Here is a 17,179-nt window from a genome sequence, read left to right as displayed (position 1 = left end):
TAAAGTGTATATATGGAAGAGTCCGTAAGACCCAGCCTCAGCCTAGTTAAGTCAGTAGGTTTAGTTCCCAGCCAGAACAGACCAGAGAAGAGTGAATGGACTAGGACCAAAACTGTCACCCTCCCACCCCTACCAGCTGAATGACAGATTCATTTTAGCATAGAAAGGTGATTGGGGTAAGCAGAGGTCATAGTAGGACACTTAGATTACCCTATTGTAATATAATCTATTACTTAGATTAATTATAGACACACACATTCAAATGTCCCATAGTAGGGTATAATCTAAGTAATAACCATCAAAATGTAATATATCTGTTAATGATGAAAGAACATAATGTTTAAAATCAGACATTGTATTCAAACCACACTGTGTTCTTTGCCAGCAATAATAGTGACTGATGGTAATTTTACATTTGTCTTGCTTTTTAAAAAGAATAAAACTTAAGCGGTTATTATACAAATATGTGGATGACCAAAGCTAAACCAAATCTATTAGGCTCTAAATAATAACTTATTATTTTGCTTTAACCACTTTTGTGTATATGTTTCTCTTAGGGATTTCATCATAAGAAGTAATTGTGACAGTCTAAGAGCTAGGCATTTTTGTGTTCTTGGCAAATTTATTATTAAACAGTCATAGTATAAAAATCCATCGGAGGCCGGCGCAGTAGCTCAAGCCTGTAATCCCCGCACTTTGGGAGGCCAAGGAGGGTGGATCACGAAGTCTAGAGATCAAGACCATCCTGGTCAACATGGTGAAACCCCGTCTCTACTAAAAATACAAAAATTAGCTGGACATGGTAGCATGCACCTGTAGTTCCAGCTACTCTGGAGGCTGAGGCAGGAGAATTGCTTGAACCCAGGAAGTGGAGGTTGCGGTGAGCTGAGGTCACGCCCTTGCACACCAACCTGGGTAACAAGAGCGAAACTCTGTCTCAAAAAAAAAAAAGATCACTTTCTCAACACATTGTTGCCCATCTTTTAGAAAAGGCGACGACGGATTGACAGAAGTATGATTGGAGAGCCCACAAACTTTGTGCACACGGCTCATGTTGGATCAGGAGACCTGTTTAGTGGAATGAATTCAGTAAGTATGTTGGTGGGACCTGAAGGTAAGGCATTGGGGCATAGTCATATGAAACCTGTGTGATAGGCACAAACATTTTTAATAGAATTATGCTCAATGAATTTGTATACAGCAAATGTAAATACATAATGTGAGCATAGAAGAGAGAAGCAAACTAATGATGAAAAATTAATGTCTTCTAGTTTGCCAGGTTATGTATTTGTTTCTGTTTCTTGTACTCAGCTCTTCATAGCTGCTTTTGTCCTGAATGGAGGTTAATATCCTGTTGATTCTCTTGTTCCCACCAAAGGGACTTGGAGATCAGCCTTTTTAATAATAATTAATCTTTTGTTCTTTTAAGTTCAGTTAGTTCCTTTTGCACACATTGTTATTGCTTTATTTTATAAACCAGTGGTCCCCAACCTTTTTGGCATCAGGGACCGGTTTAATGGAAGATAGTTTTTCCAAGGGGGAAATGGTTTCAGGATGAAACTGTTCCACCTCAGTTCGCATTAGACTCTCATAAGGTCTAATGAGAGGCAGATGTGCAAGCCCTGCAAAGTACAGTCCTAAAGTTCTACCCCAATGATGACAAGCAAAAAAGTTAGTATGCCAATGATAGGTTTTTCATTCAGGGAGGAATCTTAAAGGAAATTCAGAAATGTATATAAGATTTTAAAGGTTAACAAATGCCATGAACTAACATTTAATTCTTCCTATACAGTTGGATTTTATTATTATCATTATTTTTGAGACGGGGTCTTAATCTGCACCCAGGCTGGAATTTGGAGGCATGATCTTGGCTTACTGCAACCTCTCCCTCCCAGGCTCAAGCAATCCTCCCACCTCAGCCTCCCAAACAGCTGGGACCACAGGTGCACATTACTATACCCGGCTAATTTTTTAATATTTTTTGAGTAAATTTATCTATAAATTATTGATTTAATGTCAGTAGACATTGTTCTCTGTTATTACTAGTAATGTTAAAAATAAATTTTTTAAAAAAGTAACTCAGTGCTTACCGCAGGCCAGTATTTTATTTTATAAAACCAGCGGTCTTATAATTTTATTAAAAATTATAAGTGCCACCTAGATCCTCACTTGTGCAGTTCACAATAGGGTTTATGCTCCTGTGAGAATTTCATGTCATCACTGATGTGTCTGGAGGCGGAGCTCAGGCGATATTGCTAACTTGCAGCTGCTCACTTCCTGTTGTGCAGCCTGGTTCCTAACAGGCCACTTCCAGTTTGCGACCCCTGTTAACTATTCATCTTTACCTGATAATATTAGAATGTTTGTGATTTATTTACTGTACGTTCTTACACACTAAGCATAGGATTTGAATTTTCAGATATCCTTTTAGGGCAAGGCAGTAGGGTGTGAAGAACCAGAAATAAGATCTATTTGCTGTCTTTTAATAGAGGTTTCAGTGAGTTTCAGAATAGGCTTTAGATCTATTCATCTGATCTTTTAGTTGTTAATTTTTATTGAAGAGAAAACCAGAATGCAGTATAATAGAAGCAGCACCAAATGTAGGTTCTTACCAGAGTTGTTCCTCACATTTGCTTTAAAGCAAGCCACTGAGTATCAACAGACTGACTCTTTTCCCTGTGCCTAAAGTAAACAAGTATCTAAATGATCCCTAAAGTGTTGAGAACCAGAAAGTCAACAGGGTTTTATAAACACAAAATTTTGATTCACTGTATACCAACTTACTAGACAGCATTAACAAAAGACTTAAAAGGGACTTTAAAAATAGGTAGATGGGTATCCTGGATACAGCAAAGACGTTTGTCACTTCAGTTACTAGGTAAGCAAAGGAATGACATCTAAACCTTCCTGGAAAGGAAACAGATTGTTTGTTTTAAATCTGTAGGAAAAATACTTTGTTTCACTTGACTGCTTTGTGGAAATGCAAGAGGTATCATATTCCCGTCAAAACAATCAGTAGCTTTGTTTCCTTTATCAACACAGAGTGAAAAGACTAAATGGGGCCCTATTACTTTTATTAATATGGTTACTATAATCTATGTAAAGAGAATAGGTGGTTTCAAATTCATTATATATGAATTTTCATTTCTTTCTCATTAACAAATGTTGTCTCTGCCACCTTAGATTTTTAAAAAAATCCAACTATAAAGCCAGGCACAGTGGCTCATGGCTGTAATCCCAGTACTTTGGGAGGCTGAGGCCGGTGGATTGCCTGAGCTAAGGAGCTCAAGACCAGCCTGGGCAACATAGTGAAACCCTGTCTCTACCAGAAATATAAAAAATTAGCTGGGTATGGTAATGTGCACCTGTGGTCCCAGCTGTTTGGGAGGCTGAGGTGGGAGGATTGCTTGAGCCTGGGAGGGAGAGGTTGCAGTGAGCCAGGATCATGCCTCTGAACTGCAGCCTGGGTGAAGAGTGAGACCCTGTCTCAAAAATAATGATAATAATAAAATCCAACTGTATAGGAAGAATTAAATTTTAGTTCATGGCATTTGTTAACCTTTAAAATCTTATGTACATTTCTAAATTTCCTTTAAGATTCCTCCCTGAATGAAAAACCCATCTTGGCATACCAGCTTTTTTGCTTGTCATCATTGGGGTAGAACTTTAGGGCTGTACTTTGCAGGGCTTGCACATCTGCCTCTTAATCTCAGATGCAGGATCAAGATGAGACTTCAGCTGTTGTAGAGTTTCTACTTTGCTATCTCCAGGCAGCCTTCTCTGCTACTGAGGTGGACTTTTTATGAGGTATTTCATTATAGTCCATTCATATTCGAGTTTGCTATCTATAAAGCGATATTCAGCATCCATCCCACCGTTACAGAGCACTGAGTTCTTGCTGTTTGGAATGGTGTTGTTCAATTAGTAACTTTTTTTTTTTGAGACAGAGCTTCACTCTGTCACCCAGGCTGGAGTGTAGTGGCTCAGTCTTGGCTCACTGCAACCTACGCCTCCTGGGTTCAAGCAATTCTCCTGTCTCAGCCTCCTGAGTAGCTGGGACTAAAGGCATGCACCACGATGCCTGGCTAATTTTTTGTATTTTTATTAGAGCAGAATTTAAACTCCTGACCTCAGGTGATCTGCCCACCTTGGCCTCCCAAAGTGCTGGGATTACAGGCATGAGCCACCACACCCGCCAAGTAACTTTTTGAGAGTATCATTGATAGTCCTGATTTGATGGGCCTGACTCTGTGAGAAAAATTATGTTTTCCTATCCTATGCAATAATAGTGTAAATAAGACAAAACCATAAATAGACATGCTGTTTAGTCAAAGAAATACTGTCTGTTAAGTTTTTCTGTCCTGAGAACTGAGCAGCTAGTGTTAGTAACATGGCTTGCTGCATATGACACAGGCTTGCCTAAACTATATTATTGAATGCTTAACTGACTTATAATTCTTTTTTCCTCTAAATACATCGTTCTTCTACCTTTACTTAGTTAAAAGACTTTTCTACTACCTTCTTGCCAGAAAAGATTTCTGTTACCCTTTCAGTAATATAACCCTGTTGTGTTAAAATATTGTATATTCACAGTCACAATAATACATTCAGTCTCAACACGGAAAGATTACTTATTAAATTTACTTAATAAGGGTTACTTAAACCAAATTCTTTAAATTGAAGAATTGACTTTTGGAGAAAAAAATACTTTTTTTCTTTCTTAGAATCTGCATGGCATTATTGAATGCACAGTATAAAAACAAAGAGTTTTTGTTTGTTTGTTTGTTTCTGTTTTTTTCCTTTTTTTAAGACAGGTTCTCATTCTGTTGCCCAGGCTGGAGTGCTCACTGTAGCCTTGACCTCCCAGGCTCAGTTGATCTTCCTGCCTTAGCCTTCTCCAGTAGCTGGGACTACAGGCCTGTACCATCACGGCCAGCTAGTTTTTATATTTTAATTGTAGAGATGGAGTTTCACTATGTTGCCCAGGCTGGTCTCAAACTCCTGGGCTCAAGTTATCTGCCTACTTTGAACACCCAAAGTGTTGAGATTATAGCTCTGAGCCACTGCACCTGGTCATAAAGATGTTTTTAAAGACAGGCCATAATATCTATAAAAGCTAATATACCATGTTATGGTGAAACCCCGTCTCTACTAAAAAAAAAATACAAAAAATTAGCTGGGCACGGTGGCATGTGCCTGTAATCCCAGCTACTCAGGAGGCTGAGGCAGGAGAATTGCCTGAACCCAGGAGGCGGAGGTTGCGGTGAGCCGAGATCGCGCCATTGCACTCCAGCCTGGGTAACAAGAGCGAAACTCCGTCTCCAAAAAAAAGCTAATATACCATGTTAAGTGGAAAACTATTTAGTTTGTGCCACATAATGTTACCTTAAAGGGGCAGATGATGAATTTGAACTAGTATCATATGGCAGGCCCTGGCCTGGTCACACTGCTTTAACTGAGCAAGTTAATGTTTAAAAAAAAAAAGCCTATAGATTTCTTCTTACACTCTTACCTAGTCATTTGATTAATGTGGCTATTACAGTAATGCCTTATAATGTGGTGTCATACAAATAAGATGTTCCATGTAAGTAAATTTCCAGGTTTGTAAAAATGTTCCCATTTAAGAGCCAACCACATTTTCTCATATAGACTCTTTTGATCTAAGTAAGCTATGCATTTTCTATTTTGCCATTATTTTGTATTATATTGAAACCTTCCTTACTCCAAAAATGAGTTAGACAAATCTTACTTTTTTTTTTTTTTTTTTTTGAGATGGAGTTTCGCTCTTGTTGCTAAGGCTGGAGTGCAGTGGTGTAATCTTAGCCCACTGCAACCTCAGCCCACTGCAACCTCCACCTCCTGGGTTCAAGCAATTCTCCTTCCTCTGCCTCCTGAGTAGCTGGGATTACAGGCATGTGCCACCACACCTGCCTAATTTTGTATTTTTAGTAGAGATGGGATTCCTTCATGGTCTCGAACTCCCAACCTCAGGTGGTCCACCCACCTGGGCCTCCCAAAGTGCAGGGATTACAGCGTGAGCCACCGTCTCTGGTCAACAAGTCTTATTTTCTTTTAATATAATATTGACTCAGAATCACCAGTAGAAAGCGCCTCACCCATCATGCCTTATATTACATAGTAGGTGCTCAGTAAGTATTTGATAAGCAGATGACTGATGATACCCCTGATTCCCTGCAACCCTCCAAATTGTGGAAGTGTGAAGGGCCCTTTGAGCTGATTCCATGAAATACTCAACCACACTGCCAGTGTTCTTTCTCCACTGTTAGGCCATCACCTCCAAAATCGTATTGCTTGTGTTCCTTCTTCTAGCAGTCCAGCCTGACTTTCCAGCTCTCTATTTTCAGCCCACTTCTAATTTATATGAACTAAGATTGGAATAAAAATAATATGCTAAAAGTACTTCACAGTTTTCAAATGACTTTATGTGCCTTTGTTTCAGTAAAAAGAAAATATCCTTTTCTTTTATATATCTTGCAATCTCTCAGGAAACAGCCCTTTAATGTGGTCAGGAAAGATTACCATCTTAACCCTTTTACAAATAAGAAGCCTGATATTCAGAGAGGATAGTTTACCCAGTTACAATATTAATAAATAAACTGGGACTACTATCCTTTTGTCTTTGGATTCTTTGATTCTTTTTTACTTTATCAGACTATATTAAGATGGCACATTTAATGACACAGACTTTTAAGATTTATCTGTGGTTGGACCAATATTATTCATGCTTATTTTCTTGGTTTTGATTCTTTACTAAGTAATTGAGGTGATTTATCTATTTGAGGTATCTGTAAATTAAGATACTTGAGGTTGTGAAACAGAAAGTGGAGTTGATCGGCTGGGTGCGGTGACTCATGCTTGTAATCAAAATACTTTGGGAGGCTGAGGCAGTTGGATCACTTGAGATCAGGAGTTTGAGACCAGCCTGGCCAACATGGTGAAACCTAAAAATACAAAAATTAGCCGGGTGTGGTGGCATGTGCCTGTAATCCCAGCTACTAGGGAGCCTGAGGCAGGAGAATCGCTGGGAGGCAGAGGTTGCAGTGAGCTGAGATTGTGCCACTGCACTCCAGCCTGGGCAACAGAGCAAGGCTCTATCTCGAACAAACAAACAAAAAAAGTGGAGTTGATCTATATACTTTTGACTGTTTTTCAAATGTTACCAAATACCTTGTAAATTACAAAACTGACTTTTAGTAATTTGTAAATAGAGAAAATAAGGATTTCTGCAAAAATTGTTTCAATTGCTAGCCTCCCTGTTTGTCCTTATAACCAGAAAATGTTTAAGTCTATAAAAGTACCCTTCTGAAAAAAGCAGCCCAGATAAAATTCTGGGAAAAGAATTACTTAGTTGCGCTGGACCTAGTTCCTGACTTCCATTTTATTTTGTTGTTTTTGTCTTGTTTTAGGTTAGCTCCATTCAGAACCAAATGCAGTCCAAGGGAGGCTATGGAGGTGGAATGCCTGCCAATGTGCAGATGCAGATGCAGCTCGTGGATACGAAGGCGGGATAGCCCTGGTCCTTTCTCCAGTGAGTACTTGGAGCTGGGGTCTGGACCTGAAGGCCAGACATAGCCATTAATAGCTGACATCACAGACAGCCTTAGTCAGGTCTTAGAGTTTTATATATATATATATATTTTTTTTTTTTTTTTTAAATAATATCCCATATTTTTATTTTTTAATTGTGAACTTATTGGGAAAGGCAAAATTACTCAGCTAAGTGTAGGTCCTGCACTTTGAATGTAAGTTTTAGGTTCTTTTCCTTATTAATAATTTTAAATACTTTAAAACATCTGGTTGGGGAAGATTCTGATGACAAGATGCTTCTCATGTGTCCTTGAAACAAGAGTGAAATTATTATTTTAAATATTGAGGCTGGGCATGGTGGCTCACACCTATAATTCCAGCAGTTTGGGAGGCTAAGGTGGATAGACCACCTGAGGCCAGGGATTTGAGACCAGCCTGGCCAACATCTCCACTAAAAATAGAAAAATTAGCCAGGTGTGGTGGCACATGCCTGTAATCCCAGCTACTCAAGAGGCTGAGGCATGAGAATTGCTTGAACCCAGGAGCCAGAGGTTGCAGTTAGCTGAGATTGCGCCACTGGACTCCAGTGTGGGTGACAGAGCAAGACCCGGTCTCAAAAAAGTATTGATACTATAGGGAATCTCATGAGGAGTAATTTTATAGTTAACACTTCATTTTTAAATCTTTCATTATAAACTTTTAAAATTAAAAATACTACTTTGAAAAAGGATGAACCCTGAAAGTGTAGAAATAATTTGAAGTTTTTTTTGCTTTATAGGGTCATTGTGAATTTCTGTATTTTCTCTGTCCTCTATTCTGTAATTTTTTTTGTCCTGTGATTGCGTTTCTTTTATTTTGAATTACAAAAAAGAAGTGTGATGGCACCTTGTTCACCCTGTCGTGATTATTCCAGTGAGGTGTTACTTACTGTTCTGCTCTGAAGAAGATACTGTCAGATGAATCCCGCATTTCCTTCAGCCGGCATGCATGCCTTTGGACTCATGGACAGAGTTCTTTGGATTGTCGCTGAATTTTCAATGTTTAATCAGTATGGATCTGATCTTCGCATGATCTTTTTTGTGAATGCTAACACCATTTTGCAGTTTTCATTTTAAACATTTTTCTTTTCACTGTCAATCCTCTGCCTTATGATTTTATTGGAAAGCAAGGACCTGCTATTTTTTGTTGATTTGCTATCATTTATGTATATTTTGGAAGGTATGAGACCCACAAGCACAATGATCATTTTTATTTGTTTGAAACTTTAGCAGAATAGATATCTGCATGCTTTATGAAGTTGCTTCGATAAGAGCCCATGGGATGCCAGAAATTAACGTTTCTTTGCTGCCATGGGCTGATGATGCTGCTATTAGAGAAAGTTTAGCTGTGGCACCAAGTCACATCATTTTCATGGAAAAGATGATTACTTGTAGCTTATTTAGAAGTATGACCTTTTGGTCTGTTTGATTAGAATTGCAATAAAAGAAAAGCTTGCATTCATAAGGCATTCATTCTGTTGTAAATGTTTGATATATTTATTTTGAGAGCAAGGAGGTGTGGTATATCTGAGTGTTGTGGTCATAATCTCGTCTAGTCTGATCCTGAGCATCTTCATCTTACTAGCTGTTTGTTTCTTTGTGCACTCATTCTTTTATTTTTACTTGTTTTTAACATTATGGTTTCCAGTAGCAGTTTGTTGAACTTCTGGCCTGTACTACTAACTAACTAACTGTAGACCTCCAGAGTCACTGGCCTGTGTGCTATATATTTTAGGGGCCACATCAGTTGCCAAGAGCAACATACCTACCTGGCTGAATTATTGCCAGTGTAAACAAACAACCTGTACGAAGCCTTTGCTCAGGTTCTAAAATATGTTTTGTCCTTGCACAAATTTTGTATATTTCAAATATTTCTGTAAAGGTTTCTTCTTTTCTAGAATGTGATGTTAAGCCAGAGTCAGTGGTTTCTGTTCTCACTGAAATGTTTAAATCCTATGTCTAATTCATGCTTACCTAACTACATTTGGTAGGATTAACATTACATGTAACAAATGAGGCGTAATTAAAAACTTTTTTAGTTTAGAAAACTTTGAATAAAGAAACAGGGATCACTTTATCTTCTGCCTTCATTCCTCTTAGTCCCAGATTCTCGCAAAACAGGCAACTGAATAAACATTAGGTTTATGTAGGTAAAACATAAGAGCATTTCTCCCCCAGTTGTTTTTAAAATTTAATTTCGAGCAGTACATTTACCCAGTACAGTGGGGCACCAGATTACTTGATCTTTGTATTTTACAATTTTGAGCCCTTCTGTCAATCCCAAGCACAGAATCTGCCAAGGAAAAACATTTGCATCTTCAAAGTAGACATTTTGCAGTTTGTTTAATACCTATCTTCTAAAGTTGAATTCATCCATTGTCACTGATTAACTGTGTGGATGTCACATTGTAGAATTTGCCTGAGTACCACTGTCATTCTGCTCAGCCAGACAGGGTCAGTTTCTTGGCCAGGGACATTGTTGTGTGCAAGCTCTTTAAAAAAGACATTAGATTTTCTTGGCATTATTAGCACTGATGCTATTTAGTCTACTTCTATTTTGAGTTTTTAAATTAGTACAATTTTTCTACTTGTCATATAACTCCTGGAACAACAATACTGGAAGTCATGATCCTTTTCCCCGACTCATGATTTTATTGTTTTTCCAAGTCACCATTTTTCCTGTTGCTCCAATGACCAGCGTGTATTGGAGCGGATCTCCATGGTAAGCTAAAAGTGGACTCGTCAGCCTGTAACTACTCTGTAGCTGCCACTAACTCTGTAGGCACAGTAACTACACTTCCTACAGGAGCACATGCCAAAGTGCCTGGGAGGTGCCAATAAAATCAAGAAACAAGAAAAATTACCAAAAAAGATAGGGTATTAACCTTGGACATAAATCTTTTTTTAGGGAGGCAGCTTTCCCATGTTCATAAATGGGGTTGTAAACCTCGAAAAGTCATCTGTTCCCCATAGCAGCATATCTCAGTTTTAAATTGAAGCTAATTAAATAGGATTTTACTACTCAAAATTCATTATACTGTTAATCAATCTTTGCTGAAATATATGCTAACAACTGCTGTTAAGGGAAACTGAAGATTGAATCACATGGATTCTGTTAGCAGTGATCTGCATTCTATAAAATAGGTACTTTTCCCATAATGTAGGCATGAAGTGGTGCCAGTAAGCATAGAGCGGGAATGTTGACTTTAGTTAATACTGAGTTTAGCATTTCCAGTGCAGCATTATCAGTGGGCCTTTAAAATACTTTATGATTACATTAGCTTTCACTTTGTTGTTAAATTATAGCAGACTCATTATAGAGAACAAGTTTGCCTTGATTTTGTTTAAAATGACTTCTGCTGAGCACCCAGAAGATAAAATTGACATATTTTTATAATATAAGCATACTTTTTTTGTACATTGTGTTCATTCTTGAATAAAATGAGTTCCGTGTTGGCTTGTAGATATTAAAAAGAAAGTATTGATTTTGATTCAATAAATGTTTTCTTTCAATCCTGGTTGGTCTTTTCTTTAAATTTCTTCAGTTTTTCTTTTCTTTCAAGGAATTATTTACCAGAATTCAGTTAGAGCATCTTTTTTCATTCTTATATTTTCAGTTATGACTCCTATCATACAAAAAACAACTAAAAACTTTTTAATTTAAAAGAGAATTTAAATTTCTGTCATTGTAATCTTTAACTTCACAATTCACCCTTTAATTTAACAAATGCCTAGTCAGAATGAAATTTAAATGGATAGAAGTAGGACTAATAAAACATTTATGCCAGGTGCAGTGGCTCACCTCTGTAATCCCAGCACTTTTGGAGGTGGACGTGGAGGTGGGTGGATAGTTTGAGACCAGCCTGGACAACATGGTGAAACTCTTTCTGTACAAAAAAATACACAAACATTTATGCCAAGTGTGGTGGCATGTGACTGTAGTCCCAGCTACCCAGGAGGCTGAGGTGGGAGGATAGAGAGTGCCCAGGAGATCCAGGCTGCAGGGAGCCATGATTGTGCCACTGCCCTCCAGCCCAGGCAACACAACAGGACTCTGGTGTCTCAAAAAAAAAAAAAGTTTTTAAATATAAGGTAGGATGAAGTTTATATGTCATTCAGCAGGGGTATGAGTAGAAATGAGGTGGGCAAAATTTCAAAAATGTATATACTAATGTTCTGTTTCTCTCAGTTTTTATTGCCTATCAACCACATAGGATTTTTTAATGAAATTATCAGATAACCTAAACCGTTTTCCATGATGGAGCATCTTGTCCTTATAGTATATGTAGGACTTAAGTAAATTAAAATTAAGAATTCTCCTCATACTTAGCCACATTTCAAGTACTTAGTAGCATCATGTAGTGATCAGCTACTGTATTAGGAAGTTACAGATTGTTTCCACCATCACAGTTTGGGGAGTTATAGTTTGCCTCTAAAATGGTTTTGACACTGGTTCTCGTAGGGGGTGATTTTGCTCCTCATGGAGACAGTAGAGCAATGTCAGGAGACAGTTTTGGTTATCACAGCTTGAGGAAGGGGTGGTTCAGGATCTGGGGAGTGGAAACTAGGGATGCTGCTAAACATCCTGTAATGTTCAGGACAGCCCCCATAGCAAAGATGGATTTGGTCCAAAATGTTAGTGCCACAACTAAACCCTGTTTTAAGACAAGAGCTGTATCTGCATACTCACCAGATAAAACCCATTAGAGATGCTTCCTTGCATTAGATCATGTGCACAGGTAAGTGAGGTGTTTTGCTGGTCGAATACTGAGAATAGATGAGTTAGGTCTCATGAGAATTGCCACAAATTCTAAAAATAGAAAAAACATCAAGATAAATATTAGGAAAGGGTATTTCAAAAGTTCTGGTAACTTTTGTCCTTATCCCATGTCCAAAGACTCTAAAAGGAAATTGGCTTGAAGTTCTTTGCAAAATAAAATTCAGACAGTCCTATGACATTCCAACTAAAGTAGACCAAGAGCAATTATACTGTGAGCTCGTGTTTTTAAAGGATATGCATAAAACAATGAAGGAGGGGCACATAATCACAAAAAAAGACAAGTCTATAAAATGTCAGAGAGATAGTCTGGTGGAAATTGCTGGTATTTATGAAGATGCAAAAATATACAAAATTGATAAGGAAATTCTGTGCCCTCTGCTTAAAGTACACTATTCACAAACTTAAAAGACATAGTTGAAATTTTACCTTGTATTTATTGTCTCCGTCCAGAATTGTCCAGTAAGAACTGAAACCATTAAATGACTCCTCTTCATCTGACTTTTTATGTTTTGGCACCTTAACATTTGGTTTTTATAATGTTTCTCAGACTGTGAGGGTTTGCCTTTAATACTTTCCCCTAGGGTTCCTTGAGCCTAGGAGTTCAAGGTTACAGTGAGCTTGAGCTATGATGTGGCCTCTGCACTTGAGCCTGAGTTACAGAGCAAGAGCCTGAATCTTTGAAAACAATGCAGGAAGAACAAAAAAACTTTTTTGTAGATACCTGCAACTTCAAGGCTCATTTTGACCCCTACCCTCATCCTTTTAATGCCCATCATCTTAATGTTCTATCTGGCTTGCCTTTGATGCCTAGATGAAGAAAAAAATCTTATTTACTAAAGAAAAAAGTTACTTCTTCCTGAATAAGATCAAGTGTTTGATCTGGGACCTTACAAGGAAGTGCTCAAAGAATGGTGATCTTGATATTGAAGAAAGCTGCTTTTCATCTCATTAGAAGATAATGTTAGCAGAAAAGTAAAGCAGTGCTTCATTCTAACCCCTAAATTTTCTATTTTGTAAATCTGAGCTATGGAGTTCATCAAAGCTGTTAAAACTCACTAGAACTCCTGGATTCAATAGGTTTAGACTGTTAAATGCAGCTGAGTACCTGCCTTGGGGGCCCAGAAAGAATTCCTAAGCATATGAATATGTTTTGTTTTTCTACCTTAAAGGAACAGCAAGCAAGACACTTCTTTCAAAATCTTCAGAGCCTCACCTAGTTACCGGTTTCTTACCATTGCTTTAAGTTTTACATAAATATATTAATCCTTTTTAAGTCTGTGTCTTCCAAATAAATGTGTAAGCTGGCAGAGTCCTTTTCCTTAGACAACATGCCTTCCCCCCAGAGCCTCTGCTGAACATTTTGGCCGCTGTTTTTGGGTTTCTCCAAAAACTAGTGTTTTTCTTTTCAGAAATTCTGCAAAGGAGGCAAAAATCACTCTGCTTCTGTCTTTTTGTAAAACCATGCAAATTCCAAATGGGGTAACTTTCAGTCTTTCCAATGTCCATAATGTCCACTTGTGTCCTATTCTCATTTTTCACAAGTGTATGTTTTGCTCACCTGATTTTTGCTGCTTGGATAGGTACAGTGTAAGTGTACCTAAGTGACTGGACTGGACTGTCCCTCTGTAAATGCAGCCACATCCAATCTGCACAATGTAATTAAGGCCACAGACCATCTAGGCCAATAGCATAAAAGGATCTGCTACTCCTAAAGCCAGAAACAGAAACAAGTAGTCCTTTCTCCCTTCTTCCCTTTTTTCAATCTGATAATCCTGTAGGAAACTAGTGTGGTCAGATAGACATTTTAGAAAAATATCAGCTGGGCATGTGGACACATGCCTATAGTCCAGCTACTCTAGAGGCTGAGGCAGATGGATCACTTGAGCCCAGGAGTTGAGTCCATCCTGGGCAACGTAGCAAAACCCTGTCTGTCTCTTTTAAAAAAGAATTTAACAGCCGGGCTTGGTGGCTCATGCCTATAATGCCAGCACTTTGGGAGGCCGAGGCAGGTGGATCATGAAGTCAGGAGTTCCAGACCAGCCTGACCAACATGGTAAAACGCTTTCTCTACTAAAGACAAAAATCCAGGCGTGGTTGTGCATGCCTGTAATCCCAGCTACTCAGAAGGCTGAGGGAGGAGAATCACTTGAACCCAGGAGGCAGAGGTTGTATACAACGTGAGTCAAGATCACGGCACTGCACTCCAGCCTGGGTGACAGAGCGACACTACATCTCAGAAAAAAAAAAAAAAAAAAAGGTAGGAAATACTCATTCTAGTGAGTGATGAGGGATGAGAAGGTAAAGGAAGTGGAGGGTCAGGTGGTCCCATCTGTGATTAATGGGAGTTTTACAGAGAATCAAGGAAAATTTTCAAAGGAAAAAGATTTTTTTTTAAATAGTCTCTTCATTTTTTGTGTTTTAAATTTCAAAAAAGTTGTTTTTACATTTATACTTTCTCACTTCACAGCCCTCAAGGACATTTTGTTCTGAAGACTCGTGTATTCAGCTCTGGGAAATACTATTTTTCTGATTATTCCTTCAACTTTTGAAGATTACCAGATTTCTCAGCAGCAATACTGTGGTCTGAAATATAATGGAGCACTCCCCTCAGACTCTGCAGAAGACTTATTTTGAAATAGAATTCAGTCTACAGCCGTATTCTCAATGAAGTAAGATGGCAAAACAAAGATGATTAGCAATGAATGGCTTTACTTTTCACACACCGGTCCCAAAAGCACTGAAAGAATAGAGAACAAATCTAGTAATAAAATTAGAAATCTCAGGATTTCTAGGTCTGAAGCCAACCTAGAAGGCATAAATTAAACAATGAGAGATTTTGTTTACAAGAAGCATGATTAAATGGATACCATTCAATAGCAGGAAGATAACATGCATTCAAAACATTTTTATTGAGCACTATGTGGCCAAGTACTGTTTAGACACTGAGGACACAGCAGTGAACAAATTTCTTAATCCTCCAAGAGTTTTTGTCTAGTGATGGGGATGCAGAAAGACATTAGGCCAAATAAATACGTGAATTATACAACAGATTAGAAAATTATAAGTGATCTGGATAAACAACTGGTGATGTAGGGGAGGAATTGTAGTTTAAAATATCACCATGCTGAGACAGTGACACTGAAGCTGAGATGTCAGAAATATAGTTAACACATTGTGTTAGACCTTCTTGCATTGCTCTAAAGAAATAACCCGATGCTGGGTATAAAGAAAAGAGGTTTAATTGCCTCACAATTCTGCAGGCTTTATAGGAAGCATGATGCTAGCATCTGCTCAACTTCCGGGGCGTCACATGGCCAGAGCATGAGCAAGAGACAGAGTAGTGGGGGAGGTGCCACACACCTTTTTTTCTTTTTTTGAGACAGAGTCTTGCTCTGTTGCCCAGGCTGGAGTACAGTGGCACCATCTCAGCTCACTGTAACCTCCACCTCCTGAGTTCAAAGGATTCTCCTGCCTCAGCCTCCCAAGTAGCTAGGACTACAGGCACACGCCACCATACCTGGCTAACTTTTGTATTTTTAGTAGAGACTAGGTTTTTACCATGTTGGCCTGGCTAATCTCCAACTCCTGACCTCAGGTGATCTGTCTGCCTGGGCCTCCCAAAGTGCTGGGATTACAGGCGTGAGCCACCACGCCTGGTCAGGTGCCACACACTTTTAAATGACCAAATCTCACAAGAACTCACTATTGCAATGACAGCACCAAGCCATGAGGGATCCACCCCCATGACCCAAACACCTCCCACAGAACCCCACTTTCACCACTGGGGATTACAATTCAACATGAGTTATGGTTGGGGACAAATATCTGTATCACACATTTTACCATCAACAAACAAAAAGGGAAGACAATTCTAGATATGTTTGTCTAAACCCAAAACGTCCAAAGATGTAATATTATTTTGAGCAATTAATGAGTATACTCGAAGTACCTAGAACAGGATGGGCCATGCAGGAGGCACTCAGTAAATATGTTCTGTAAAATTTAAGAAAGGAAATGTCGTTTTAGAGGGATGGCTTTAGAGACAAATACAGCATTTCACTGAGAGCTCATATCTTGTTTGTACAATGAATTAAAAATATATTTACCTTCTTAAGTGAAAGCATAAAATACTATAGTCAGAAAAAATGTAAATTTTAGAAAACAAAATTTAGAAGATGGTTTCAGGTTAAAGAAATGGAGGGGAATATGAGTGTCAATCTCCTTTATATATATATTCAAAACTCATGAACTCTCTCAATGCATGTATGTTTAAAATATCATTTGAAGTTCTAACAGGTGAGATACTTAGATGTCAAAATATAACAAAAACTGGAAGAAGGAGGATAAGTCTACTAAAAGCCTCATCTTTTGGTGTATAAAATCATTTGTACAATTCAAAGTTGGTGAATCAAGAAATGAAGGTATACTTACATTATTTAAAATAAAGGAAGTAACCCTCAGAAGACTTCAAAAGACAAATGGCTATAAGTAGTTATCCTTAGGAAGTGGGAATGGGGTTTGGGAAGTGGATAAGGAGACTTTTATTTTTAATTTCATGCCATACTATGCTATTTGGATTTCCTTCTCTTTATCTTACTAATTTTAATCAGCAATATGAAACAACATTAAGTTTTAAACAAGAGAGATTCGAGGAGTGACGTCAGCAAGATGGCAAATTAGGAAGCTTCAGGCTCTTGTTTCCCTGGGAAAACAATGAATAAACAATATTCAGACCAAAATGTCTCATAAAAACTAAACAAGTCACACTCAAAGTTGTAGGAAATTTCATGGAATGTTGCTCACCCTTGCTCCA

At 38.2% G+C, this 17,179-nt stretch overlaps 1 protein-coding gene across 15 annotated transcripts in view; it reads left to right on the top strand.

The window, feature by feature from the left end:
• CDC42SE2 (CDC42 small effector 2) overlaps positions 1 to 11,099 on the top strand; it is a 106,166-nt gene extending 95,067 nt beyond the window's left edge. For 5 of the 15 annotated variants that reach the window (XR_013532083.1, XM_008991559.4, XM_008991555.4 and 2 more), the window contains 3 exons: positions 988 to 1,089; positions 7,428 to 7,549; positions 8,420 to 11,099. Coding sequence is in view for 10 of the 15 variants with exons in the window: in XM_008991559.4 (XP_008989807.1) it covers positions 988 to 1,089; positions 7,428 to 7,532 (207 nt within the window). In the remaining 5 variants the exon portion in view is untranslated. Of the gene's footprint in view, positions 1 to 987; positions 1,115 to 7,427; positions 7,550 to 8,326 lie in introns of all 15 variants that reach the window. The other 10 variants (XR_013532082.1, XM_002744625.5, XM_008991548.4 and 7 more) reach the window with 4 other exon arrangements.
• Positions 11,100 to 17,179: the final 6,080 nt, after the last annotated feature.

Source organism: Callithrix jacchus, chromosome 2 (assembly GCF_049354715.1).
Source record: "Callithrix jacchus isolate 240 chromosome 2, calJac240_pri, whole genome shotgun sequence".
In the NCBI taxonomy this organism is placed as follows: Eukaryota; Metazoa; Chordata; class Mammalia; order Primates; family Cebidae; genus Callithrix; species Callithrix jacchus.
The sequence above is the reverse complement of the archived record's forward strand: the minus strand, read 5'-3'. Positions and strand labels throughout refer to the sequence as shown.